Source organism: Melanotaenia boesemani, chromosome 13, assembly GCF_017639745.1.
Source record: "Melanotaenia boesemani isolate fMelBoe1 chromosome 13, fMelBoe1.pri, whole genome shotgun sequence".
NCBI classification, from domain to species: domain Eukaryota; kingdom Metazoa; phylum Chordata; class Actinopteri; order Atheriniformes; family Melanotaeniidae; genus Melanotaenia; species Melanotaenia boesemani.
Window position 1 is genome coordinate 7,551,755 of NC_055694.1, and position 26,818 is coordinate 7,578,572.

Sequence of the window (26,818 nt, forward strand, 5' to 3'; positions counted from 1 at the left end):
TATACATCTGTTGCTATCTTAATCCCCTACATCGTGACGTCACTGGAAACAGCTAGGGGATATCACAGATGAGCACTCTCTGATAACACCTGTGTTTTTGTTGCAATTTCCCAGCTTGTTTTGCATTCTAATTTTACCTGTGCGGGAGGTGGCACAGAGGTCACAGTCCACCTTGTGCGTGTGTTTGTTTGCATTTGTGTGTGTGTATAGACTTAACCTTGTCGTGGGTGTGTGGAGTTGTTGCTAATCTCTCCTTTAGTCCAGGAAGTAGGTCATATAGCACAGCCGGCCACTACACCACCCAGCAAACTCCCTGACAGAACAAAGAACAGTTCAAAGCTCACAAGATGCTGTAAGAGAGCTAAAGCTTCTTCTCCCAGGACATCACATTAAAGTATAATTGCAATTTTAGCCATTTTAAGCTTTCTCATTACTTAGCCAAGCATCTAGCCAGGCTGTGGCTTGGGGACTGCTGTACAAATTAACATTGGTGCTCTCCGCTCTTTGTAATCAGAATGAGATGGACTTCCTTCCATCTCTGGGTGCTTTAATTTAGTAAGAATGACAACAAGGCAGGCTCACTCAGTCTCTTGGTGGGTAATCCCCTGATCTCCTAAAGATGACACAGTAAGATGCTGTTGTTCTCATGCTGATACCGGCACACGCATGCTAGCCTGATCCTAAGACGGTACTTGAAATCATCACTTCTCGCTTCAGACTATAGAAGATTTTCTTTTTTTTTTTTTTTTTGTCCAATTTTATTGTTTTCCCTCAAGGATGCAGCTGTGTTTAACAGGAACATAAAGCTGAGGAGTTTTTATTAGTGGCTCATTGTGGCCCCCTTCAGGACCATAAGTATGTTCTTCCTGCTCTCTTTCTTGAATCTTTGTCCTATTTCTTGCCATTCTGTACATTATTCAAACTTTGAATGACTTATCATTATGATTAATTAGCTTTGGTGTAAGTTATTAGGATAGTTTTTTCATACAGGAAGCAAATTGTTTCAAGCAAGGCAAAGTAGCTTTTTCTTTGCTTAAATGGTTTGTTTGTTTGTTTAAATGCTATTTCTTTCTGTGAAAATGTGGCTTTGTAGTTAGTGCTGTGCTATTTAGAGTGTGTTTTAATCCTCGAATCCTTTTTGATGAGACAATATTCTGTGATAGTGAGGTTGGTACTGATGCAAGAAATAACATTACAAAGGCTCAGTCAGGAGGGCAGTGCATAAAAATGGAAATGAATGACAGAATTAAGTAAAGGCAGGCTATCGTATCAATAATCTAAAGGGGAGGAATTAAATTAAAAGCAAATGTCTATCAGTGCCAATGCGAAGGAGGGGGTGACTGCAGTCTAATGGACTTGTCTGCTAATACTGAGGCAGACAGGATGCATACAGTGTAGTCCTGGAAAGCAGATACACAACAGTATTCTCTTCATTTGCTCCTTTTACAGAGAACCATTTTATGTAAGCTAGCTTTCTCTTTTTTTGAGGATGTGAATGACCTCTTTTTGTCTCTTCATTTGATACTTTTTTGGTCTGTGAGCATGGTTTGCTCATCTCACATTAACCTCTTCAACTTTCCCATTCATTTTTTTTGTACCATCCAACTAAACGCTTGTCATTGTGTCCTTGGATGATTAAGAGCCAAAGTCATGGTTTCAAGGCTTGCTGCCTCTCCATCTCCATAAAAGACTTCTAACTGTCTTCATGTTGAGTCAGAGATAAGAAACATCATTATTTAGTTATTCTAATATGCTTGCTCCAGCTTGTCAGGCAAACTGTCCGTGCCCTTTTCAGCTGTAGGATTCATTGTTTGCTGTTTGTGTGAAGTGATTTTGACAGACAGCTCTCTCTGGGTGTTGATACAGAGTTCTGTGTAATTACCTCTTCAATCCTTCCCTCACCCGTGTTCCAGGGGATCAGTGTACTGCGCCTACAGGGACAGGCAGGGAAGAAGAAGATGTCAATAATCCATTCTGTCTCCCTGCTGACATGTCATATATATCTCCAAGGAGGGAGTATAGATAATGAATCCCTGCCTCACACCGTATCAGCTGGAGAGATACTGTGTGTCCTGAGGGGAGAAGAAGAATTGTTAGAAGACCTTTAATTAGACACAGAGACTTCTAATTTTTCTAAGATTGTACAAATTTAAAGTGCCTCCACACAAGAGAGTGAACATCTTCTTTTAGAGTGAGTAGAGATGCAAGTGTTGCCATAGTGAAGCAAGAACCAGTACAAAGGCAGGACTGATGTATCAGCAGGTAGAGTTGGTACATTGGACTTTTGCATCCCATCAAAAAGCAGCACAAACGATGGGGGTCCAACTACGCTGGAGAAAATTTCCACGCCCAGTCATCATAAAGCAGAAAGAATCATACGGACAGACTTAATAAGAACATGCAGAAATATAGGTGCAATAGAAGGAGTTAGTCCAACAAACATTACAACTGCAGGGTTTATTACTGGCATACAACCAGGGGGCATAGAGCCAAAGCTGACTGGGGCACACAGTGTACAGTAAATACACTTTGTGCTGCAAAGAGAAGAGGTCAGGCTGATGGAGGGACTATCTAATGTTCAGTGTTGACTCCTTTGTGTCTGTGTATACATGTGTTGGATGACTGCAGTGTGTGTGAATCCTCATTTTGGTCCTGCATGTGTCATTGTCGCTGGAAGAACTGCTCCCAGGACAGTGGTGCATTAATCATGGGTTTTATAGGGTAGTTGGGTGTGACTTCCTCTTGCTGGCCCCACACACAGACGTCACATGTGGTCCTCCAGGAGAAGGTCAGAGATTTGTCTTTACTTTGGGTTTGGTATGATTTTGTCTGGGGAAAGAAATGACTTGTTCCAAGGTCAGAATGGACGTTTATCACCCTTTTTTGCAAATTAGAATTACTTCACTGGCTACATGACACCCATTAAAAATGTGATATATTTCACACTACATGCCTGTACTTGCATGTAATTGCATGAAGATGTGAAGTCTGGGTTGAAATAAAACAAATGCAGTGATCCTCTAATGATGCAGGATGCTTTTGTGTCGTGGTTTGGACTCACCGATTTCTTCCTGGCCAAGGTCAATGTAAATCAATTCTGATTACAGACCATTGATCATCTGAGTGCTCCACATTTGCAGTGGTGATAGAATGACTTTAAGACTTTATCAGTGCATCATTAATGTTTCATTTACTGATCTGTTCTTAATAAACAGCCCACGGTAAACTCCTGTTATTGTCATACCAAAGGGAAGATTTTGGTTTGAGAGTTTCTGCTAAAAGGCTGAAATGTTGCATCTACCAATTAATGGAATATTTTTGTTGTTTGTTTGTTTTGTTTTTTGTCTTTTTTCCTACTTTGTTTACAGTTTTTAAATCCTATATCCAAGTCTTATGTGCATAGAGTTATTAGTTTTTTACCTTTTGGACTATTTCTGCAAAATTCCTTAAATGCAAATCTTGAGTATTTATTGTCTGCTGACCTGCAGCTGTTTAGACACAACTAGGATGGATGACACCTTTACTTCTGATTAACAGATACCTATATCACCTATGTCAAAGCATCCGATACATGTTTCATCACTCTTATGTATGACATAATGTCTTCTATCACAGGTACAACCAGACAGCCCAGAGAGGGGGAAATCTCAGGGGTAGACTACAACTTTGTCTCCATCGAAGAGTTCTTCTCTTTGGAGGAGTCGGGAGCGCTGCTTGAGAGTGGGAAGTTCAAAGGTGAGAGTGAATTATGATGGAGTATTTCTGGATGTTTTAGTGCAACAGGGGGCTTTTGAAAGAGTGCTGGATAAAGATCTAAGCATTTGTATTTATAAGAGAGCATTTAAAGTTTACTTTCTTCTCTTCATCATTTATTCAAACCTTGTTTCACTAAATTATTAATTACAACTGATTGGATACACCTGAAGTTATAAATTGCTCTAAAATATAACCTGTTTACAAAGCTTTACAGGGATCTTGTCATTGGTGGGACTAATGGGTTTTTTTGGGGCTTTTTTGGCTATGTGTTGCTATGAGTTATTAATGTTGGACCACAACATATGGAAACTGTCAGCTAACAGCACAAAGGACTCCACAAGATGCCTCAAAAAATTGCTTGACTTTAATTTGTTTTGATTTTCGGAATGGATTTTAACGATGTCATGCAATCTCTTGCTGTTAAGCACCATCATTAGTAGAAGACACTTAATTATACTACATAAAACTCAGAGGCCATTGTGGACGTTGGGCAAGTTATTAACTTCTGGGAGGCTACATAACTACATGTGATTACTTAGATCACAAAAATCATGGCTGTTATTACTTATCAACTTGCAACCACGGGGCCTCACAGATCCTTGAAGCTGAAATTGATGGTTTGTGTCGACAGTGTCAGAAAATAAGTTTAGGTACATCAAACATCAGTTGTAAATGGTCTGCACTTTTGTAGTGTTTTTTGCACTTGGCATAAAACGCATGAAGATTTGTTTCTCGCTCACCCATATAAAAGCTTATCTTTATTCGAGGTGACGACAGTATGAAACACAACCTTGCAGCTAGCTACTTTATACACTCTTAGAAAATAAAGTATCCAAATGTGCTTTCAGGGGTACAAAAGTTTGTCATTGGGATGGTGCCTTCAGAGGTACTGCTGTTGTTCCCCTTGAAAGTGTAGTTTTTACCTTGTAAAGACCAGACAGCCCCCAAAGGTACAGTACTGGTCTTTATAAGGTATGAATGGCATTATTGAGGGTACAAAGTCAGTACCTTTGAGGGAACCAACCCAGTTGTAATCCTAAAGGTGGGTTTAGTATTTGATAGCATTTTGGGAGTCATAGCCATGTAATAATAAAGCTGTTCTCATGACTCCATTTCTCATTACCAAACCTTGTTGGTGCATAACTACAAACTGCTAATCATACAATATTGCTAAGGTCACTGTGAAGTTTTAAAGTTAAATATTTTGGCTGTTTTTCAATGACATTTTATAAAGAGTTACATCAGAAGATCACCCCTCTTGTCTCTGGGCAGCTACTTAATACAGTTACCCGAATTTTGTCTGAACACCCTTTATTTTTATTTATTTATTTATTTATTTTTTGGCACATACAAAAACCGCAAGTACAAAAAAGACATAGGGTTCAATTATACATTTAGAATTAATTTGTGTAAAGCCACAATTAGTATATTTCTGCTTCTGTTCAAGTTAAATAAATGAGATAAACCATAATATAGTAGTGCTAGTTATCTTTTTAAAATACTTTTAGACAGACTATCTATCTCTCTGAGCATCTAGAATTTATGCTAAGCCAAGCTAAAAGTCCCCTCGCTTTAGTTTCATAGCTTAAAGCATGTAGCATCTTTGAACAATTTCTATTTCAAAATTTAATTAGGCAAGAAATCTTAAAAGAGCATTTTTTTCTCCTTCATTTTAATGTTAACCAGTGAACAATGGTGCATGAAATAGCTGTTTAATGTGAAAAACATGGTAGAAACCTTGATACAGAAAGTCAGTTCAAAAGCCAATTGTTGGTATATATTAATGACATCAGGTGTCACTTAGCTCGTATTTTCCTCCTCCTTCTTTAAGGGTCAAAACGCTGCCTCTGATTAAAAAGCCTCCATATATTAGCATCCATAATTTATAAGAGTTTAATGGGAGCAATAAATGTCATCCTCACCTGGTGTATATCTGACATTGATGGACACATTGCTATCAGTATCAGCAGTATCAGCATCACTGTGCATGCAGTAGCCTGCAGAAACTGCAGTAAATGGTGACGGCTGGTGACCTTGCTGTTGAGTTCACTAATCTAATGTTTCCTCTCACCCATTTGGATCTCCATAAGCCAAATGGGAGAGAGATGGGGGTAATTTCATTTCTTTTTTAGAAGCTGGAGCAGATGGCTTGAACAAAAACAGCATGTGATCTCAGGGGATACATAATGTAAAGCTAAACATAGGTAGAATTGTCCTATATATGTACACAATTGCATGAGCCTGCTCTCCTGACTGTAACATTTTTTATTAATGACATAAATCAAATCAGATTGAAACTAATAACATACTGATGCAGAATGTGTGCTGTTCTCGATCTTTAGATTTATACAAGTGGATTTGATTTATAAACTGTCAGTAATTTGCCCTTATGTCTGTGCCAGTCATAACACATATGCTCCAAATCAAAATCTTATTCTCTGTATTTTGTGTGCTCTTTGCATCTGTATTATTTAAGGCAATACTTCTATTTCCTGCCCTGCGTTGTCATAGGGAATTACTACGGCACACCTAGGCCTGTTCACGTAAGTGCAGAGAGCCCGCCCATCACCTACCAGGAACACCGCAACCTGCTGAGAAACTTCCGCACACGCAGCAAATCACTCACCAACCTGGAGAAAGCTGCAGATGAAGGCATAAACAGCGAGGAAGACTTAGGCCTCTCAGGCAAGTGTTGTTATGCCAAATGACGCTGATGATCAAAGTCATGGGTGTAAATTTAAAGGAAATCGTGCTAAACAGTTCTTAATGTGCAAAACAGGAAAATGGGACCCCTTTCATAGTTGAAATTATATATATATATATATATATATATATATATATATATATATATATATATGCACTCAACAAAGAAAACATTGTATTTGCTAAACCCTGCACAGTATCTAGTGTTTATATATAGCTTTAGTCTCTGATGCCCAAATTAATCAATCATTAGCACAATTAGTATGCTGTAAACTCTCAGTGGATTTGTGGCTTCATTGATTGTTGGATCACCTCCAAAGGAAGGTCACTGCCAAGCAAGCAGATAGGCAAAAAGAGGGGTGAGGAATAAAACAGCCATGTGACTAAAAGCCAGAAATGTTAAAATGAAGTTATTAACTTTCCTTAGTGCTGAAATGCAGTAATTTATTCATTTGTTTCTGTCAGTAAGCCAGCTTATGTATTCAAGATGTGATGGATGATTTAAATAGAGGACATGAAAAGTAATGAATCATCAGCAAAAGTAAAGATATTGTAAAAAAAAAAAAAAAAATTAAAAAGTCAGATCATCATTAGCAAAGTACATGTACGAAAACGTATTAATATATACAAGTAATAATAATTATGCTCTGCTGCATGAGCTCTTATATCCAGCTTTACCTGCATTGATATAGTTTAGCCTAGAGTAATTAAACTGCCTCTAACCGAGGGGGGGAAATGGTTTCTGAACAGTCAAGATGTTTTCAGTGTTAGCAATATAGCAGTTTTTTTAAACCACCATGCAAGCCTATAGGGAAACGTCACATTTATTGAACTTCAACAAACTCACAGGCAGCTGAAATCTGATAAGTGACTAAAGACATTTTTTCTTTATTCTTGTTTTCTTCTCCTTTTTTTAAATAAGGCCTCCCAAGCCAAAAAAAAAAAAAAAAATCATCAAAAACATTTTTCCCTGAAGGCAGTTTTTAGAAGGAAAAAACATTAAAGAAAAAGAATGCAAAGCAAAAGTTTGAGAACCCAGTTTTGTTTCTACCCTTTGGCAATTATTACTCCATGTAAACACTTTTTGCATGCATCCTCCTTAAAGTATGTCCATTCTTGTTTGAGGGATTATCACCCATTCTGTTTACAGAAGTATTCTAGGTTTACAAAATCCTTGATGCATTGCTCTTCTTGCTCTATTCACTGCAACATTTATACATTTTAGTCAAACAACCCACAAAACGCATCAGACTTCAAACGTCTGATGCTGAATTTGTGGTGATGATGTAGAAAAGATTTCCTTTTCATGATTTATCCCAGAAAGCCATATTTGTTTAAATCTGAGTTACTTTGTCAAATATCTGTTAAAATAATCTCCTTAGCAATCCTATAAGCATTTCTCCCAGCAGGTTTTCTTGGTCTTCTAGACCTCTGCTTGACCTCCACTTTTCCTGATAACCTCCTTTTCTTGGTTATGAAATGAGGAAGGCTTTGCTTTGTGGGCATCGGTTTTTCTAACTTTCAGCATACCCTGCAGGCGGTATTACCTAGCTAGCCTTTCATAATAGTTAACATGAAAAAGCCATAGCTGTGACAAGATAATTAAGGTGAAAGATGTTGGTAAAACTTATCTCCTCAAATCCCTGAGGCTGCCCAAACCTTTGTGTAATATTTTTTTTTATCTCTGAAACTGCATAAAGCAAGATTAATACTATATCAATACAATCTTGCCTGAAATTCAACAAATGTCACATCATTAAAGTTATAGATAGTAACTTTTAGGGTTGGCAGGAATTCAATATAACATCCTTAAGCTTTTATTAGTGTTCAGTCATATAAACATTAGCATCTGTTCGCTTTCATTACATAAAAATAAGCAATATTTAAAGGTGTTGTAGTGCTTCAAAGCCTTCTCAACCCACAGCCATTTTGCACTGTCATGTGACTACAGTAGCCTAGAAGGAAAATGCCAAAAAAAATTGGCTACAGAACACACTTTTTACCATCATAGTTTCCATTTGTGTCACTACATCTAATTATCCAAATTATCCAATACAATATTAGAAATTTTGAGGGAAGGCAAGGAGCTTCTGCAGCTCACTTTATTTTAAAGTAGAAATAAATAAAATGAAATAAATACAAATATTGGCTTATTGTAATATTATGTCAATGAGCTTGATTTAAATATACTTCTTTACTAAAAGACCTTAGGTGGGAGGAGCTGAGCAGGAGGTGAGTAGGAGATTATATGGTTAGGTAAAGGAAGGATAGCTGTAACATAGGGTGCTGGTTTTGGCAGGTAGGAAGGTTGAGTGTTAAGAGGGATGAAGGCAGGAAGCCTGAGTGCTGCAGAAGATAAGGGAGAGGCAAGGGGAGTGGGAGGAGAGAAGTGCCGGCAGGCAGACATCCAGAGAGTTAGCGACGCGCTCCAAACAGTCAGGTAAGGCAGCAGAGAGGCAGGACTGGAAGGGATGAATGCAGGACTGAGGCAGAATGGAGTCTGAAGTGAGAGTCATCCAACACCCTGACCTCTGCTGAGTCATCTTTTGAAGTGTGACTGTGTGGGTGGATGGGTCAGCAGTACTTGTCATGTGGAGCAGGACTCAGGGTGCCCAGTGTCGGTGGTCTCCCACATCCATGCTGACGTTAAAAGCTGAAGGACAGCTACAAGGACAGTTAAGAGGGGGAAAAATGCTTATTTTTCTAACACTAGTAGTATGGTCTGCATGGTCACATACTCCTCCTCTTTAGAGGGAGGGCAAAGATGGCAGAGATGCTGAACTTTGGTGTTTTTGCCTGACAACCACCAATGGAATTGTTAGTGCCAAGTCAACATATTGCAAGAGAAACTTTGCCTTCTGCATCTATGAAATATGTCACTTTTCATTTTGTTTTTTGACTTTCTTTCTTCACTACCATTACAGGAGGCTCTGCAGGTGTCAGCAGCAGCATCCCTCTTGGCCACCGGTCTCCTGGTCGGCCCCGGGCATCCAGCAGTGGAGGTGATGGTCGCGCCATTGAAAACGGGATCATTTGTGGCAGAAGTGGTGCAAGAATTAGAGGGGTGATGCCTGATCACGGGGAGCAGGCTTTCAGTGACCCAGGAGAATCACTATACATAGAGTGAGTCTCTACCTGCTGAAATAATAATTAAGTATTTTGATAAGTGTGTTTATTCCCTGTTTTTACAGGATTAGTACTCCTTTCCTGTCTTCCAGCTAGCTATTTCAGTTATGAGATGGTTGATTTAGTTAGCATAAAGTCTAGAAACAAACTGCTAGACTGGTTCTGTCTTAGAATAAAGAATTAGTTATAGACTAAAGCTAATTAATTTAAAAAGAAACTACATTTAAGTTATTTCATTTCTTTTAAAAATGAAAGTTGTGATGTTGAAGCAAATTATCCATAGACAGGTCAAATATTTGGTCAAAGTCTGTTAAACCACAGATTCCCTCTTGCTTTACCCGTGTTAGCTAAAACCTAAGCCAAATGACTCTTTAGTGCTTAATCATAACTAATTCCAAGCCTTTAAACACTGCTGTTTGAACAAATGAGATTAGCGCTGTGGAGGTGCTGGTACAGTAGAAAGGCTTTTTTGGTTGGAGCCAGGCTGACGGTTTTCCTCATCTTGTAGCTTGTAAGCTAAACTAAGCTAACCTTCTTCTGGCTCCAGCTTGACTAATATGAGGGAGTTTGTCATGTCATTCTAGAGAGTGATTAAGACATTTGTTTAAAAAAAATATCCAACTTTTGTGATGATGTATTCACAGAGGAAGATCCGTATGTAGGACACCAGAAGGGTTTGAATCATAAATGCTCAGTTTCTCCAGTGCAAGACAGAAAGGTACCAGAGATCATTACTGCCAGCAGCTATCGCCCTCAGGAACAAAGCACTAAATTCTTCTAATTAATTAAAAAAAAAATACTACAGCATTGTAATTTCCTTCTGTGATAAATACAGTATTTTTAATTTAATTTAATTTAATAGGCTAGCTGGCATTAAACAGAGAGGTGCAGTCAGTGGTGCTTGTAGTCATACCAGCAAGAGTCAGGAAAAATGCAAACTCAAGTAAAGAGTATGTCAGGCAAAGACAAATTTATTTGTATAGCACATTTCATGTACAAGACCATTCAAAGTGCTTTACATAAATCATTACAGTGGGGTGCAGACAAGTTCATTTAAAAATAATAATAATAAAAAATAAATAAAGATTAAAAGAAATGCAATTAATGAAATAAAAGCAGAAGGAATATGCTAAAATAAAATAGATAAAATGCAAGAAATAAAGTTAAAGACAATATTAAAACATGATTCCAGCTTAAAAGAACCAGATGTAGATTTTGACTTCTAAATAAAAACTATTGAAATGCAGCAGAGAACAGGCATGTCTTAAACCTTGATTTAAATAAACTGAGTGTTTCAGCTGATCTGAGGCTTTCTGGGAGCTTGTTCCAGACATGTGGAGCATAGAAGCTGAATGCAGCTTCTCCATGTCTGGTTCTGACACTGGGAACTGATAAGAAACAGGCAGAGCAGCAACAGCCAACACAAGGTGCAAAATCCAAGCTGGGAATGTTGGAAAAGGCAGAAAGCAGTACTTATAAAGCTACAAAAGGATAGAATATTTATTTGTAATGAACCAAAGACTCCCAAACAACTGCCTTTCTCCCTGATAACATGCGGGGAAGGTGTGCAGACTGGCATTAACTGTTCAAGGAAGCATGGACATATCTTGCAAAACAAGAATGAAGCAGATAACTTTGTGTGAATTACACACACTCAGTGTTGTGATCTTGGTTAGCAAAAGTATAGCATCCCTCCTCTTCTGTGGTGCCTTGTGCATGCAGACAGGTTGATAACCATGGACCCTCTGGCTGATCAAGTGGAGCATCGGCTGAGCCACAAAGGAAAAGAGGGAGGTTCCATATTAGGGCATTTTTGTCTCTCAAAAAGTCTCAAAATCAAGTAAGTTGTTAGCCATTAGGTGATGTTTTTTAAGTTTAAATTTAGATAAGTTTTTAGCAGTTTGCTAGTTAATCTTGGGGTAGTGTTGTAGCCAGTGTTGGATGTGGTTGATATGTGTTTTAGTCTGAATGTTTAGCCTCAATAACTACTGAATGTGAGAAGAACATAAATGGTAGTGGTTAGTGGCTATGGTAACCGAGGAAGCAGAAAATACAAAATACATTTGTGTGTGAGTGCACACAGTCTATTTTCTACAAATGAATCAAAATTAACAGTGTCTAAGTGACTGAAGGCTCAATGAGATGATGATGATAAGACCTAAATGTTTATTAATTCTGACCCACCAATATTTAGCTTCCAATCAGCCACACTTTCTTGTAATATTTTAAAGTGGCCTTGCACAATAGTTCTCCAGGCTTTTTGAAGCCTTTAAAAGTTTGTCGTTAGACATTAGCTGCTTTTTTTTATTCATTTTCAATTCACTCCATGTACACCACCAGTTTTTGTTAAGTCACTTAAGACTTAACTCGCAATCATTTGAGTATTAAAAAGCACCCAACTCAAGGGATGATGCAATGTTTATTCGGCTAAGATGATATTCTAGCTGAACTGTATACAGCAGATTAACAGTATCTGAAATTATTGTTCTTAAGAAATAGCTAAACAAATCCATCAGAGACCTGATAAAGAAACTGAAAGATCATCATCAGACCCTTTGGTTGATCTATCTGCTGTTCACTGAAGCTTCATTAGAAATGACCTCCATGGAAGGGTGGCTGTCAAGAAGGAGTGGAAACAAGGAGAAAAGGTTGAATTATGCCAAATCACACAAGAACTGGACTGAAAATCAATGGCAACAGGCCTTATGGAGTGATGAATCCTCTCCAGAGCAACAGAACAAATGGCAGCCAATGACAAAAGAAGAGTTTTGGAAAGTCCTGTAAGAAACCTAAAGAACCATTCCCGAAGACTACTTAAAAAATTAGAAGAAAATCTGGTGAAGATGTTTTGAGTTGTGTTGCAGGATAAAGGTTAAAGTAAATAGTAAATCACTTCTCCTGTTTCCTGTTTTCCTGGGGATATATATAAAGAAATGAGGGGTGGGTCGAGCCTTTGCACAGTACTTAATCATCTGGGCTCAGCATTTTAAGATTCTGTCAATAAATGCCAAAAGTAGCTGTCATGAAAATCCAAATGATGGATTATACATTAACCTGAACACCAGCAGCGGAATCCAGCATTTCAGTCTGAGCATGTGAAAGAAAGGTAATGCATCTGGCTGCCGCAAGCCAGTGTAATAAAGGAGAAAAAAATATTGTGATTCTTTTTTTGCAGAAGTTTTTCACTCTTTTTTATTTATTAAAACAGACTCCACAAGAAAAGGCATCAAGTCTTTATTCCCAGATATTTTTTATTCTGTGGTATTGTTTTACTTTGCTTAAAGCAATACAATAATATCTTAATGTATACTTTTTACTATGGAATATAGAGAGCATTATTACAAGGAATTTACCCACATCATCAAACACTTTCTTTGTCATAACCAAACACAACACTAAGTAAAAAGTTTTTCCATGGCTGCCGAGTCTTCAGTACCATTTTAATTAAATCACAAAATAATAATAATAATAATATTAATAATAATAATAATAATAATACACCCCTTCCACTAAACAAACCAAAATGGCAATATATATTTTTTCTGTACAGGGGCAAGAACGTAAGTACAAAAAATCAAATTAGATTAAAATAAAATAAAAAAGGTAAAAGACAGCTATAACTGTGTGTGAATTATAAAAAGTCAAGTTAAAAGGTAATAACATATTTTTATGTCATTCTCATTCAAACTAATGAAAATGTGGTTATTTATTTATATTACACTGCATTTCTGTCTATAGAAATCCCTAAAGGCTACACGTTGCACACTTAATGAGTTTACTTATTTAAACAAAAAATGCAAAATAGGGCAGAAGAGTAAATCATATGCGTGTCCACCCAGCAGATGGGAATCAGAGTGCCATGTGCTTTTACATATCTGTTATTTTTGTGAAAATAAAGGCTAGTGAGGTTGTCTCTTCAAGAAAAGTCCACTGATCAGCTCCACTGGCCCAAGGAGGCATTCCCCTTGCTCTGGTGAAACCTCCAGTGTGTTTAACTGGATGCAAAATTGGTATACGCATGTGAATGGGGGATTATTAAATGTCCAAGAAATGAAATTCTTTTAAAATCAATAATATTACCAACAAAAGTGATATTTTTGTCAGTGTTAGGAGAGATGCTTGTGAATAGGTGACATACTGGAAACACTGGGAGAGGATCCCAGCTTGAAGTTGCTTTTTTTCTGCTTCCCCTCTTTGTTTTACCAAGGCGCAGCCCAAAGAGGACCAGCTGGAGTCTTCGACCCTCAAGCCGGGAGACGGTCTACAAAAATGAATGTGAGCCTCTTTTGTTTCTTTTTTTCTTCTTCTTCTTTCGTTCTTTCTTTTCTCTCTCTATGCGATTATCAGAACACTTGGAACATATTGAAATGTTGAACAGCCTAAATGAAGCTGCAAATTTGTCATGCCCGGAAGTCAGAGACAGCCAGCTTGTTAGAGTCAAATGAGATAGAATGAGCTTTTCGGCGAACAGAGACATGTAAGTGATTAAGGCCTAAAGCTCTGAGCTGCTGGCATAGAGCCAGACCTGCTGCACAGGCTGGCAGGGTCGACACAAGGATGACATGTGACTGGTCTGATGATTCGTTGTTGAAATAACAAAAACATAATCTAGTTTATAATGTCTGAAAAGAAGCCTGAGTTACCTTGCTGTGATTCCAGCTTGTCACAGGAAAGTGCAGTACACTTTTCTCGCCAGCAGAAGGTGATGTGGTATTCACTTTGATCAGAAAAGCCTGCATATGAGAGGAGTTTGATAAATAATACACTATTTATGATATAATTAATTGAATTAGGAACGAGTGTTGCTGTTTTCTTTCAACTACAATCAAGGCAGAGCTGTGTTAGTAGACAATAAATGCAATTCAAAATCACTTTTCACAGATTTCAGTTAAGAGTAAATATAAAGGACTGTGCTGCGCACGGTCAAGCTAATGGATTATGTTGCCAATTTTAACTTGGTAGTCCGTAATTCTGCTTTTAATGCAATCTCTCCACCATATGCTTTGGTTTGTGTAGCATTTTGTTAAAAGCCATCTGGCAGTTGGTCTGCGGCATTACAACTCCCTCTCGTTTCCCTCCTTCCTAAAACCTGTCACTTCCAACTATTTGGTTGTGTATAAGCACACTGTACAGTTTGAACTCTTTTCTCCACACATATCCTCACTTCCTGGAAGACTTTTCCTTGGAGATAAGCATCACTGTTATCCCATCTGTCTCTCCGTCTTTTTTTTTACCTCTTTTGGTGACTACCAGGGTTCACAGACCAGCCTGGGGAGCTCAGGGGTTTCCCTGTTCACTCACAGTTGATCAAGGGGACAAGAGGGTTTGGTTTTAACATTGTGGGGGGCAGCAGACCAAGAGAGTTCCTCCAAGTCTACAGTGTGACAGCAAGCGGACCCTCTGCACTCAAGACAGGTAAAAACATGGATGCTCTACCATGGGGAAGCTAGCATAAAAACACTTTTTGCATGTTTTAGATTGTTTCATTCAGCTCTTGTTGTAGCATCACATCTTGATTATAACTGGAAATTTCTGATGTCCCAAACAAAATCTATGTGACAATCCCTAATTCTACAGGCTAGAACGCTATAATCTAGCTGTAACACTTGCAAATACAGTGGTGTAACGTCCTGTTCACAACCACGCATGTCTGCACCCATACAAGCAGATATTAACACTCTAGGAGGCCAGAGCACAGGCTGTCTCTGCAGGGACTGATCTAGTTTATATCTGTTAATAGGCTGGTTTATGGGGATTACTTGGTTGGATTATTCCACACCCACACAAAAACACACACAGAGTATTTTATTTGCAATCACGTCTTCACACTGAAGCTCATAAAAATAGGCCAAAAAAGTGAAAAACAATAATATATAACATGTGTTTTTCTTTGTACTTTTACTAGCCGACATCCTGGTGTACATAAATGATGTCTGTGTGTTGGGAGTATCTCACAAAGAGGTGGTACAGATGCTCAAATCAGTGCCTGTGGGCCACAGTGTGGATATAGAGGTTAGAAGGGGATATCCCATGCTTTACAACTCCGACGGTCGACCCAAGCAGCCCCCTCCACGATTACTGGACAGCGAGGACCCCATGCTACCACCCAGCACCACCCAGCCTCAGTCTTTTCACCAGCTACCTCGCCTCCCAACACCCACGCCCCAGACCCAGCACTTTAATTATAACGGAGTCCACAATGACGTGAGCTACATGGAACCCGGTGTGGCTCTGGATGCCAATGGGAACGCCACATCTTTTGCTTCCAGACCGCCTCCCCCGTACAGACGCTCCAGTATCAGTAATGCAGCCTCCTCCTCGCCCATTCGCCCGCCCCGTTCGCTAAGAAGTTTGGCCAGGCTACAGTCGTTTGACCCAAATCTGGCCAGCCAGAGCGACAGTGAAGTTGTTTCTGCAATTGGTTCTCACAGGTAGAAAACACATAGAAAGACATGAACAAGTGCAAAGGTTTTAATCCCTAAAATGCAAAGACTAGTTTGTTATTGATTTCTTTGTCCTTTTACTTTTTCATCAGGGCCTCGATGATCCGTAATCACAACAATAATTCCCTTTCAACACCGCCTCATCCCTTCCGTTATGGTACATCAAAGTCATCTGAAAGCGACCTGTCCACCTGTACGATCCCAGGGTCCCGGCTACCCCTGCCCGAGTCACCTCGTCGACCCTCTTCTTCCCCCGGTGGTCCCCGAAGCACACACTCCCACTTCTTCAGAGCGCATACCTCCCACCTTAGACCTCTTTCCAACCAAGAGAGCCCCCACCACCGTGGCTTCAATGGTTTTCATGGAAACACCAGCCCCACTGCCAGTCCCAGTGCTGTGACCTCTCCCGGTGGGATGAGCGTGGGCAGCGGGGTTGGCGGTTTCAGTGGAGGGGAACTGATTCCAGTGGCCTTGGCCCAGACTGAAGGAGACAGAGGCCTCGGTTTCAGCGTGACAGCTGGTGGTCCGGGAGGCAGGATGACTCTGGTGGAACGAGTCTGGGACAGGAAGCAGTGCAACTCCTTACAGCCAGGGGATGCTATTGTTAAAATCAACGGGGCTGATATCCAGAGTCTCAGCTTTGATCAGGTATTAGAGAAACAGGAAACTCAACAGTTCTTAGCCACTAGGTTAAAACTTATTTGCTTAATTGAATAAATTGCTGCATAAGTTTGCATGAATAAAAGCAGGTAGCAATCTAAAGATGATTTAAATATACTTTAATGTTGTCTACAGATACAAATAATTCTGCAGGAACACACCAAACAGGGAGAAGTCATCTTGCTGGTTTACAGGGGAGGTAAACTATTTACATTTGGTGTAGTCAGGGATTTTTAATAACTTATCAACTGACGTTGTTTTCTCTGCTATTTTCTCTCTTTCATTGTCAGGTGTCTATCATTCATCTGTCTCCCCTGGCTCTATTCGGAGACTCCCTCCACCTCTTCTCCGTCCACCTCCTCCACCTGTTGGCTCAGACAACTCCTCTATTCTCCCAGAAGTGCTGCCAATGCCCCACACCTCCATCAGCACCCCTTCCTCCCCGGTCCCGACGCATCCCTCTTTGATCCAGAGCACCAGTTTCTTGGAGTCGATTCCAGTGACCCTGACCATGGAGCCAAAAGACTGGATCGACATAGGCCTGGAGGATGACGCTGGCGGAGACCCGGTGCCCGATACAGGCCTGGAGAAGCGAAGGGGTGAACAAAATCGGCCATTTCGTGGGTTTGATGTGGAACTGAGGAGGAAGCCAGGAGAAGGCTTTGGGTTTGTCATTGCCTCTCAGGATCTTGAGAATGGGAAAGGTAAGAGCCATTAATCACCATGTGGTTTAACTTTGTCGTATGATGGGGTCTTTCTCCTTTTAAGGATCTGAAATAGAGCTGGACAGACATAGCTCTGCATTAGTTCGACTTTTCTGGCCCAGTACAACCATTTGGTTACCTGCCCACAAAAATGAGTTTCATCTGGATGCCCTTGTGGACAGAACCACCATTAGATAATTACACATTAAAGAGTGGTCACCATGGCCACATGCCACCAGATGAGTCATGATGCATCATCAGCCTTTTGCCCGTACCTCCATGTTGGCCGTATTTGCATTGTTGAAGGAAATTGCTTTTGGCATCTACTATTTTCAGACTGGTTTATTATGAAGTGCACTTTTGGCTAGCTAACAGGAACTTGGGCAACACTATTCAATTGTATATCTTCTTTTGCTACTCATTAAAAAGCTTAATTTAAATGCACTTTCCAAAAGTGGTTTGGGCATAAATTGTGTGACTCAAAAGAAATGTTATGTGGAGCTAATGTTTAATAAGCTGGTATACAAATAACTAGTTATATATGTATTCATATATAAATTAATAAATAAATTCAGTTCAGTTCAAGTAAAATAAAAAAAATAAAAAAAGAAACGGTAAGAAAAAAAAATTCCTCCTAAAATTCCAAACGTTATCCAGAGTGGATTAGAGCTGCTTTTGGCGAATTATTAGGCAGGTGGTTTTACTGTTATATCTGATCAGTTTTCATACCTCTGATCTTTTTTAATCCACTTTACCAGCTTAAATGTCTCCTGCAGAACAACCTTTTGTTGAAACCATCAAATCAGCTGCCTCTCTGTCTGTCTGTCTGCTCTGACTTGACAGAACATTAAACCTTGTTTTAGTTCTTCATTTCTTCTCTTTTTGTCATTTTGTGCCATACTTACACTATGACTATTAGATTGACTGCAGCATTTCCATCATGTATTCCCCCCATCCCCTCTCTTCTTCATGTCTTGTATTGGCAGCCACTTTGATGCAGTTCAATTTGCTTTATGGTCTAAGATAACACGTGTTTTTGTTTTTCTGGTGAGATTAAGGCTGTAAGTATGCCTGTCTCTGCAGCACAAAAACCCTGCCTTCTTATAAACCTCCATCAAGATAAAGCCCCCCCATTTCTCACTATTTTTCCTTATTTCCTATCTTTCTCTTTTACTCATCAATCTTTCTTGTCTCATGAGCTCCCTCCCGCTCTCCGTCTCACACCCCTGTTACTCTGTAGTAAAAGCGTCCAGTTTGGTTTTTCAGAAGATTAAAACTCTTCCCCTCTCCCTCTCTCTCTTTCTCTCTCTGTCTCTCTCCTGCATGCCTCACTCTCTCTTACCTCGCGCTCCCTCCATCACCCTCTGAATGCTTAAGAGAAATGCTACGCTGAACATTTCCCTTTCTGCGGAGCAACAGAGGGGGCAGGCAACCTGAGTTTTAGCTCCTGCATGTGAACCTCGACACCCCTCAAGCTGCTAAACCCGGAACACAGGATTTTCTCTTTCTTTTTATGTCTTTCTTTTTTTGTGTGTGTACATGCTAATTAAAGAGCCATGCTGGAGAGACTACAGTCTGCTTTGAAAACTGTGAAGGACTCTAAACGTAACTATTCCTCTACTTCTTGCTGTGTGTTTATCAGAAATTGTGGAGAATTTGGTGCATTTAGCTTTGCACAGGTGTTGGAGCTTTTAGATTCTGTGTTGCACTGCAAAGTTTGCTTGGTCAGGTGTGTTGACAGTTTGAAAGTTAGATCCACTGACTCATATGTTGTGCATGCCACATAGATGATCATACTGATGCTGTGAGTGATACCATATTTGACATAGCTGTTTTTATGATAATGGTGCATGCTGACTGATGCAACAATAAATGATAGGGACATTAGCACATGACATAATGTATTGATGGAGTAAATCTGTGTGAGTCATTAGTGAGACATATAGGCAGAAAGTGCAATAGATATAATGGTAGTTCAGCAGTGCTGTTTGCAAATACTCTACTGTGTAAGAGATCTGCTGAAGACCTGCACTTCCTCCAACCTCCGTGTTGTATTTGGCATCTGGAGGCTGCTGTGTTGATGTCTACGCCCGCTGCTTCATCTGTGCTGCAGATTGGGGATTTTATGATGGCAGCAGGGAGCAAGGAGGGAGGGCCGTTACCTCTCCTGAGCGGTGATCAGTGCAGCGTGTCAGAGGCTGACTGGCTGGCTGCTGGGCATGCATACCGCAGTGGGATTACTGTGGACAGCAGAACACAGAGAGCCAGGGGAAAAGACTCCACAGCATAAAGCGGTCTATTTGGATGCAGCTGTGTGTAGTTTAAGCGTGTCTGTTTGTACATCTGTGACCAAGCATATCTGTCCCAATCTCTCAGCATGTGAGTCACTGTGCATGTGTGTCTGCACAATGGGACCGTGTGCGTGTGTATTCATGTATTTGTTGATGTATTATGCATAATAAGAAGACTATCTCCAAAGCTGCCTTGGCTTTGATTTGACCTGATTGCTGTTTCTGCCTGGGTCACCCAGATTAGGCCCAGATTGGAGATGTCTCTGGGCTCTGATTTATAGGCTGGGCCTTTTATTTGAATCATCATCCCAGCGTGACATGCACTGCCTCTGTTATGGCTTTTTCCTCACCACCTCACAATTTTAATCTGCTAACAAGCATTTAATTTCACAATAAAAATCAATTCAAATGCACTATTTTTACTCAGGAGGGATCTGAAGAGTTTTTTTTTACCTCAGCTAAATGAATCTCAGAATGTTTTTGCTTCCCCTGGGGTTACGTAAGGCCATTGGCAAGACTTCAGAGGAGCCAGCTGTCACCAAAATACAACATACTCTCAAAGCGAGGTCAGGGAAGGAGTAACAGAGAGTTAACTGAAATGAAGATAGAGGAACAACAGTCAGATGACTGAGCAGACAGAGGCAGCTAAAAGCTATGTGAAGCATTCTTTTTTAATTTATTGCTGGAGGAGATTACTGGATAAAAAATGTAATTCTAAGCTGCTCTGTATCTTTTTCATTTACCTCAGATGCTGATCAGAGTCGATTTTATATGTGAGTAATCTCATCAGATAAAGGAGGAAACAATTTGGGTACATGATAGGCTAATGGGGAATGCTTAAAATTCTTTCTCTTAAAAAATCATTTAGAAAACAACAACTACACTCTTGCATCTGTGACCTAATTTCCAAGTTTTATCAATTACACATATTACACTTGTTGTATTACAGCTGATTTGTGTGTTAAGGATGTGTTAAGGATGAGGAATGATGGGCAGAATTTTCTCACACGTTGGGAAAAAAAGCATAATATAAGGTGCCAACAGAAAAAAAGTAAATTAAGTAAAGCCTGCAAGTTTGCGTAACTGGAAGAAGCTGAGAGTGAGGAACACTGATGCTGTGTAAACTCAAGTGTAAATATCTTAAGCCTGTTGTGCTCAGTTTGACAGATTTGGGACGGAAAAATATTGCTGGAAGGCTACGTTCCATGACACTTTGTTCTTGAAGTGAAAGACAAATTGTTAAACAGGGAAAATCTGTTGTCAGCCGATGGTGAGATAGGCTGATAGATGGGAAGATGAAGGAGAAGAGGAGAGTGTTTCAAGGAGACGGTGGGGGAGGTGCAAAGAAATGCCTCTATGAGAAGTAATTAAGAACGGAAACCTTGCCACAATCTGGTGCTTAATCACAGATTGTTTTAGGAATTACGGTGCATCCCAGAATCTGTCAGCTTTTAGATTTACTTACTTTTAATGCCTAATATTACTCACTACCCTCAGGTAAAAAAAATATTTTAGGTTAAAGTGTTGGTGCAGCTTTATCAAGTTTTTTTTTTTTTTTTTCTCAGCTGCATCTCTTCTTCCCCATCGGTTTGTGACCGTCCGTCGGGGCAGTCCTGCAGCAAAGAGCGGTCAGATCCGGCCTGGAGATCGTTTAGAAGCTGTAGAGGGACGCCCGGTGGTGACTCTGCCACACAGGGAGCTTGCTCAGATTCTTCGTCGAGCAGGAAATACTCTACGCCTGACCATTGTCCCCCGCCCCAGCACCTGTAAGTATCCAGACACGCACACAAACCAAACTACTGTACAGCCTGGCTTTTAATAAATAATCTTAACCTGAATTGGGGTCTCTCTCAGATTCCGCAAACCTTACAGAAACCACTGACCATGAGCATGGTCACAGAAGCAGAAAAGGTCAGAGGTCACGTCCAAAGGTAAGGACATCTAGATCACCTGTTAATAGCACCTCCTGCAGCAATGATAATGAGTCATCCTTTTTTACTGTCTCTGCCCTCGTCTCCCAGCGTGACTCAAGGTATTACAGTGTGGATCTGGACCGGGGCCCCTCAGGCTTTGGCTTCAGCCTCCGAGGGGGCAGTGAGTACAACATGGGTCTATATGTCCTCGGACTGATGGAGGGAGGGCCCGCTTCACGGAGCCAGAAGATACAGGCAAGTCTGTTATGCATTTTTTTTTATTTATTTATTTTTATTTTATAAAGTAAATTTATTTCTACCTACTCTGTCTCATTGGCATTATGGTTCTTTGCATCAAGCTGTGCAGCAGTGCACTTGAAGCATCAAGAGTGAAGTAGTTTCTGTTTGAAATGAGTCATGACATTACTTTGAAAGCACATTTAATGTATTCTCGGTTGATTACTAGAGCTCCAAATGACCTACCATATACTTCTAAATATATGAAGCACATATGCTCCTCTGTTTCTTATAATCTGTTCAGACATTTGATGTAAGTCGAACCCCTGAAAACCAAAATAAAAAGAAAATCACTAGTTGAGAAACAAAGAAAGTTAAGTACAGAAAACATTCATTTGGCAACATTTATTAGGATTTTAACAGGATGAATTCTAGACTTTAGTGATCTAGTGCCATCATGAGGTGGTTGTGAGGGAAATGTCCTCTTTATCTACTGAAAGGTGTGCGGCCAAGTGAATGAATGAGAAAGACACACGGTATTTGAAGGGATGTTTTGGCTGCAGGTCAGTGATCAGCTTGTGGAGATAAATGGGGACAGTACGGCCGGGATGACCCACAGCCAGGCTGTCGAACAGATCCGCAGAGGAGGCCACCGCATCCATCTGGTCCTCAAAAGAGGAAACGGTTACGTGCCTGACTATGGTAAGGCAGAGAAATGTCAAAAGCATTGATAAAAATAAGATGTAGGAAGAGGATAATCAGATAATAGAAGCTCTTTTGCATGCAATGTATATATCTTTTGGGCACTATCTTCTTTTATCTTTGTGGGACTGAGTCTGACTAACATGCTCTCTGGTTTCTCCCACTCTGTAACCCATCACATCTTTGGCTCATTAAATCCTTTTTTTTGTTCTTAATATTCCCATATTTCCTTCCGCATTTGCCTTACTGTGGTTTTCCTTCATTTCCCCTTTCAAACATTTCTCTCCACTCCTTTGTTTCCTGTCTTCCATGTTTTTTCCTCTTTGACTCTCAGTGGAACTCTCCAGTTTGTCTCTGTGTATGACCAACTCCAAGCTAGGCGAACCTTGCTTCTATGTCATTGGACGGACAGAGAATATGCGGTTGGTAATGGTTCCTGTTAGTTCTCCCATTTTCTGTCTCTCTACATCCCCCTTAAACAATAACCACAAGTAAAGCCTGTGTTAAATTTCCTTAATAAAATATCAGCTAACTAATTAATAAAGTAAGGAATGTTAAGCATCATGTTTCCCACCAAATTCAGTTTTAAACCTTTCTTAAAGAAGAATTATGCAGCGTTCCAAACTATGCAAACATAGAGTATACTGATGATCAGATGTGTGTTGTATCACTAATGAAGGCTTTTAAATTTAAATAGCAAAGCAAACTAACCTAATACACTTTGTGAAACACTTTTAAAGATTTCAAGTCTCTTTAAGACAGATTATATAATGCTGTCTACCACAGACATTGCCCCCCCTGCCTCTTGCTTTCCAATTCAGTCTGTTTTTTCTTCCTCTCTCCTCCCTGCCTAATGTGTGTCCAGGCCATAAGCACAGAATCATCTCCCCCTCCCTCCTGTACAACCCCAAGGAGCAGGGTTTGGCTGCAGTAAACTCCGCCGGACGGAGGGGGCGCACTTCCGAGCAGAAGAGGAGAAGCAGGTCAGATGAAGACGAGAGGGAAAGAGGGACAAGCAGGAGTAGAAGAGGAGAAAGAAGAAGAAGAACACGGGGCTCAGGGGGAGGAGAGCGCTTGCGTTTCCAAAGTCCCGTCTCTGAGCAGGGAGAAAGGTCCCGGGAGGCCAGGGGCAGGAGTGGGAGGAGAAAGAGAAGATCTCAGAGTTTACCTGAAGATGCCGTCGAGGAATATGAAGACAGTGATGCGGAGAATGGGACAGTGAGTGGAGGGAAGGAGGAAAGGGATAGGGGGAGGAGCAGAGGTAAAGGAAGGGAAAGAAGGAGTGAGGAGAGGGGGAGGGTGGCAAAGGAGAGTGAGGAGTCTGAGCAGGAGGAAGAGCAGGAAATACCTGCTGCCGAGGAAAGAGTGAAAGAAAAGGTGGAGCAAAGAGAAAATTTAGAGAATGAGGAGGATGAAGTTTTCCTACCTATTCCAAGTTCGACCTTAAAGCTTCCCAGACCAAGACAAGACCAGGAGGTAGAGGTTGATGGAAATTGGGATATGACAGCAGAGTACAGGGAACTGAAGAGAGACAAAGAACTTGAGAGTGAGCAGGAAAAGTTATGGGATGATGACAGGCGTGGAGAGAAAGCCACCGATCTAAATGAAGGCGATGAGGATGATGATGCACAGTCCATGTACTTTGAAGGGCCTTTACCAGGTGTTGCTGTGATAGATCCAGTATCTCAGAGAAAGCCTTTCTCCTTCTTGACCTCCGCAATGTCTGTAGAGAAGCTTGGGGACGATGACTCAGAGTCTGGAGGCAGCCAATCTGATGGCAGCGTGTCTCCTGCCAGCATCTCAGGCCTCTCTCTGGCAGGCGGGCAGAGGGCCGTGGTGCTGCCAGGCCCCTGGCTCACACCCAGCAAGCAGAGGCTGGTTCAGATCGTACCGGGGAACAGGCAGCCCAGGAGTCAGACAGGGCAGAGAAGAGGAAGAAACTCCGTCTCTTTTACTTTTAATTGAAAATTACGCATGCAGCAGCAGAATGATACTGCATCAGATTCAGTTTCACACTGTTAGACCTCTACTCGTTTTCTGCTCTACCATCACTTTCTCCAAGTCACTTTGATATCTATGGTAGAAGTCATATTCTTTGTGCCTTTTTGCAGCTGATCTCTGGCTGACATTTAAATTCCATTTTAACTAATGTCATCTCTCTCCCTGACAAATGTAAATGCCCTTCCAAGCAGCTGTTTTGCTCTCCTCAGCTCGCACTTTTTATTTTTAGTACTTTTCCTACTTCTTGTTTGCTTCTCCGTGGTGATTCAGACTATTTTAGTCGAGTGTACTCAAGACTGCATAGATTTATACCTCACTGAGATACTGAGCAATAATGATGCAGCTGTCCGAGACTATCAGCCATCCATATCCACTGCACTACGCCCATTCTAGCCCGAATGGAACAGTGTAACATGTTTGTATTGTACCCTCTTTGTCTTACAGTCTGTGGACACTTGCCTCAACTCGTAATGTTGTTGCATATAAGTTGATATTTGATTGTGATAATGCAAATCCCTTTCAGAAGCAGGTGTGAAATCTATATTCTGTAAATATTTGTAGAGAACTATGTAACAGAGCATATTGTAAATAATATACCCTGATTTGTATAACTATAATGAGTCTAAATATTTAAATATATGCAGTATATCTATATATTACATACAAAAGTTAACTGTTCATATTATCATTTATCATTATGTGATGAAGAGTAGCGTGAGAATTGGTACCCAGCTTTCGTGATGGCTGAAAAATATTAACACAGACTAAATACACTGGTAGTACCTGCCCTAGTCATTAATGAATGTTTCGTAACATGCTGCTTGAGTGTGGTTTGGATGCTCCGTGTCGTACCCTAACTTCAGAAATCAGCAAAAGATGCCAAAAATATGCATCTGGTGTGCATATTTCCAGTACTGTTAATATTGTGTATGTGGGGTCAGAAGAAAACCACTATCTAGATTCTAGAGAGTGCTGTGCCCATCGTGCCACGTACAGTTGCCTTGGTAACAAACCACTTTATCCTAAACACTGATTTTTCTTACTGTGAAAACCTTTGCTCTGAGGTGTCTAATACCAGAGGTGGGTAAGTTGTTTAGTAATTTCAACCATGCCAAAAAAATTTAAAAAGGAAAAAAGGCCCTTACTGTAAATCAAATTAAAACTACTGAACTCTGAACACTGAGATATAGCACATCATTTTCTTTCTTCATTTTTTTTATTTTAAATCATTTTCTGTTGCGGACAAATTATTAAGATTTAAGCTTTATGGATTTAAGATTTAAGATTAATGAATACTGTGAGATGTTATTTTTCTATGAAATTATCCTTTTTGATAAACTCAGGTTTTCAGATACTTTGCTCTAGATAAGCCATTAGGAGGATAAGCTACAGAGTGACTTCACGCCATTTTCACAATGCGAAGTGTATGCATATTATTTCATTGTCAAAGCAATATTAAGTTGATTCTTTATGGCGGCATTAGGAGACGCAGACTGTTATTTGTTACCTGTCAATTCTTTGTTTCTACCCATGGGAACAAACCACAGAACTGAACCGTGTGCCCATTCCCTTTGTTTGCATTTGCTGTGCAGCCCAGAATCGCAGTACAGTGACCAAATGAAACAAACTGTATTCTCGTAACAAGTGACCACACAGCGTAGCCAATATGTAAGACTTGTTTTATAAAGTTTGCTAATCTTCTTCTTCTTTTTATTTAATTTCTTAAAGGGGGACTGTTTTTGGCTGAACTGTAAAGTGCAAATAAACTGCTCAACCAATTTCCTGCTGTGGTCATGAATTTCTATCTCATATTGCTTTTTAGCACCATTATAGGCACAATAATGGACAGCAGATGGCAGCAAAAATATAAACTACAGTGTAAGTATTTAAGTTGAGGTTTTGACAGGATGGTGTGTGATTATGTGTGTTAACAATGGGAAATTTGAGATTTTTTTAATGACAGAAGAGGGTAAAACTTGTCACTGTGAAGATCTATTTATAGTTACAGATAAATTAGATCCACCAAGGTCTGACCATTTTACACAAATCAATTATTAAACCTGCTTTTTTTGAGAGAACATGGATTTCCTATTCTCCATGCTCACTGCTGAATCTAATATTACTTTCCCACTCTGCAGAAACCTCACCTGTGTGTGTCTGTGTGTGCTACTATGCACACACAGACACACACACAGCGATAGAGAGAGAGAAGCAAGTGGGTTTCCAGCCTTCGGTTTAGATATGAGCTCTTAAGCACTCCCACTAAAAATAACATCGCTCTG

General features: G+C 40.1%; 1 protein-coding gene across 4 annotated transcripts in view; it reads left to right on the forward strand.

Moving 5' to 3' along the window:
• LOC121651250 (membrane-associated guanylate kinase, WW and PDZ domain-containing protein 3) overlaps positions 1 to 26,315 on the forward strand; it is a 46,188-nt gene extending 19,873 nt beyond the window's left edge. For 2 of the 4 annotated variants that reach the window (XM_042003272.1, XM_042003271.1), the window contains exons 4-17: positions 3,616 to 3,735; positions 6,268 to 6,441; positions 9,384 to 9,582; positions 13,793 to 13,860; positions 14,839 to 15,000; positions 15,491 to 16,016; positions 16,121 to 16,676; positions 16,824 to 16,887; positions 16,979 to 17,392; positions 21,249 to 21,449; positions 21,538 to 21,614; positions 21,705 to 21,851; positions 22,397 to 22,535; positions 23,401 to 26,315. In XM_042003272.1, the coding sequence (XP_041859206.1) occupies positions 3,616 to 3,735; positions 6,268 to 6,441; positions 9,384 to 9,582; positions 13,793 to 13,860; positions 14,839 to 15,000; positions 15,491 to 16,016; positions 16,121 to 16,676; positions 16,824 to 16,887; positions 16,979 to 17,392; positions 21,249 to 21,449; positions 21,538 to 21,614; positions 21,705 to 21,851; positions 22,397 to 22,535; positions 23,401 to 24,500 (3,947 nt within the window). In that variant the 3' untranslated portion in view covers positions 24,501 to 26,315. Of the gene's footprint in view, positions 1 to 3,615; positions 3,736 to 6,267; positions 6,442 to 9,383; positions 9,583 to 13,792; positions 13,861 to 14,838; positions 15,001 to 15,490; positions 16,017 to 16,120; positions 16,677 to 16,823; positions 16,888 to 16,978; positions 17,393 to 21,248; positions 21,450 to 21,537; positions 21,615 to 21,704; positions 21,852 to 22,396; positions 22,536 to 22,869; positions 22,974 to 23,400 lie in introns of all 4 variants that reach the window. The other 2 variants (XM_042003273.1, XM_042003274.1) reach the window with 2 other exon arrangements.
• The last annotated feature ends 503 nt before the right edge of the window (positions 26,316 to 26,818 follow it).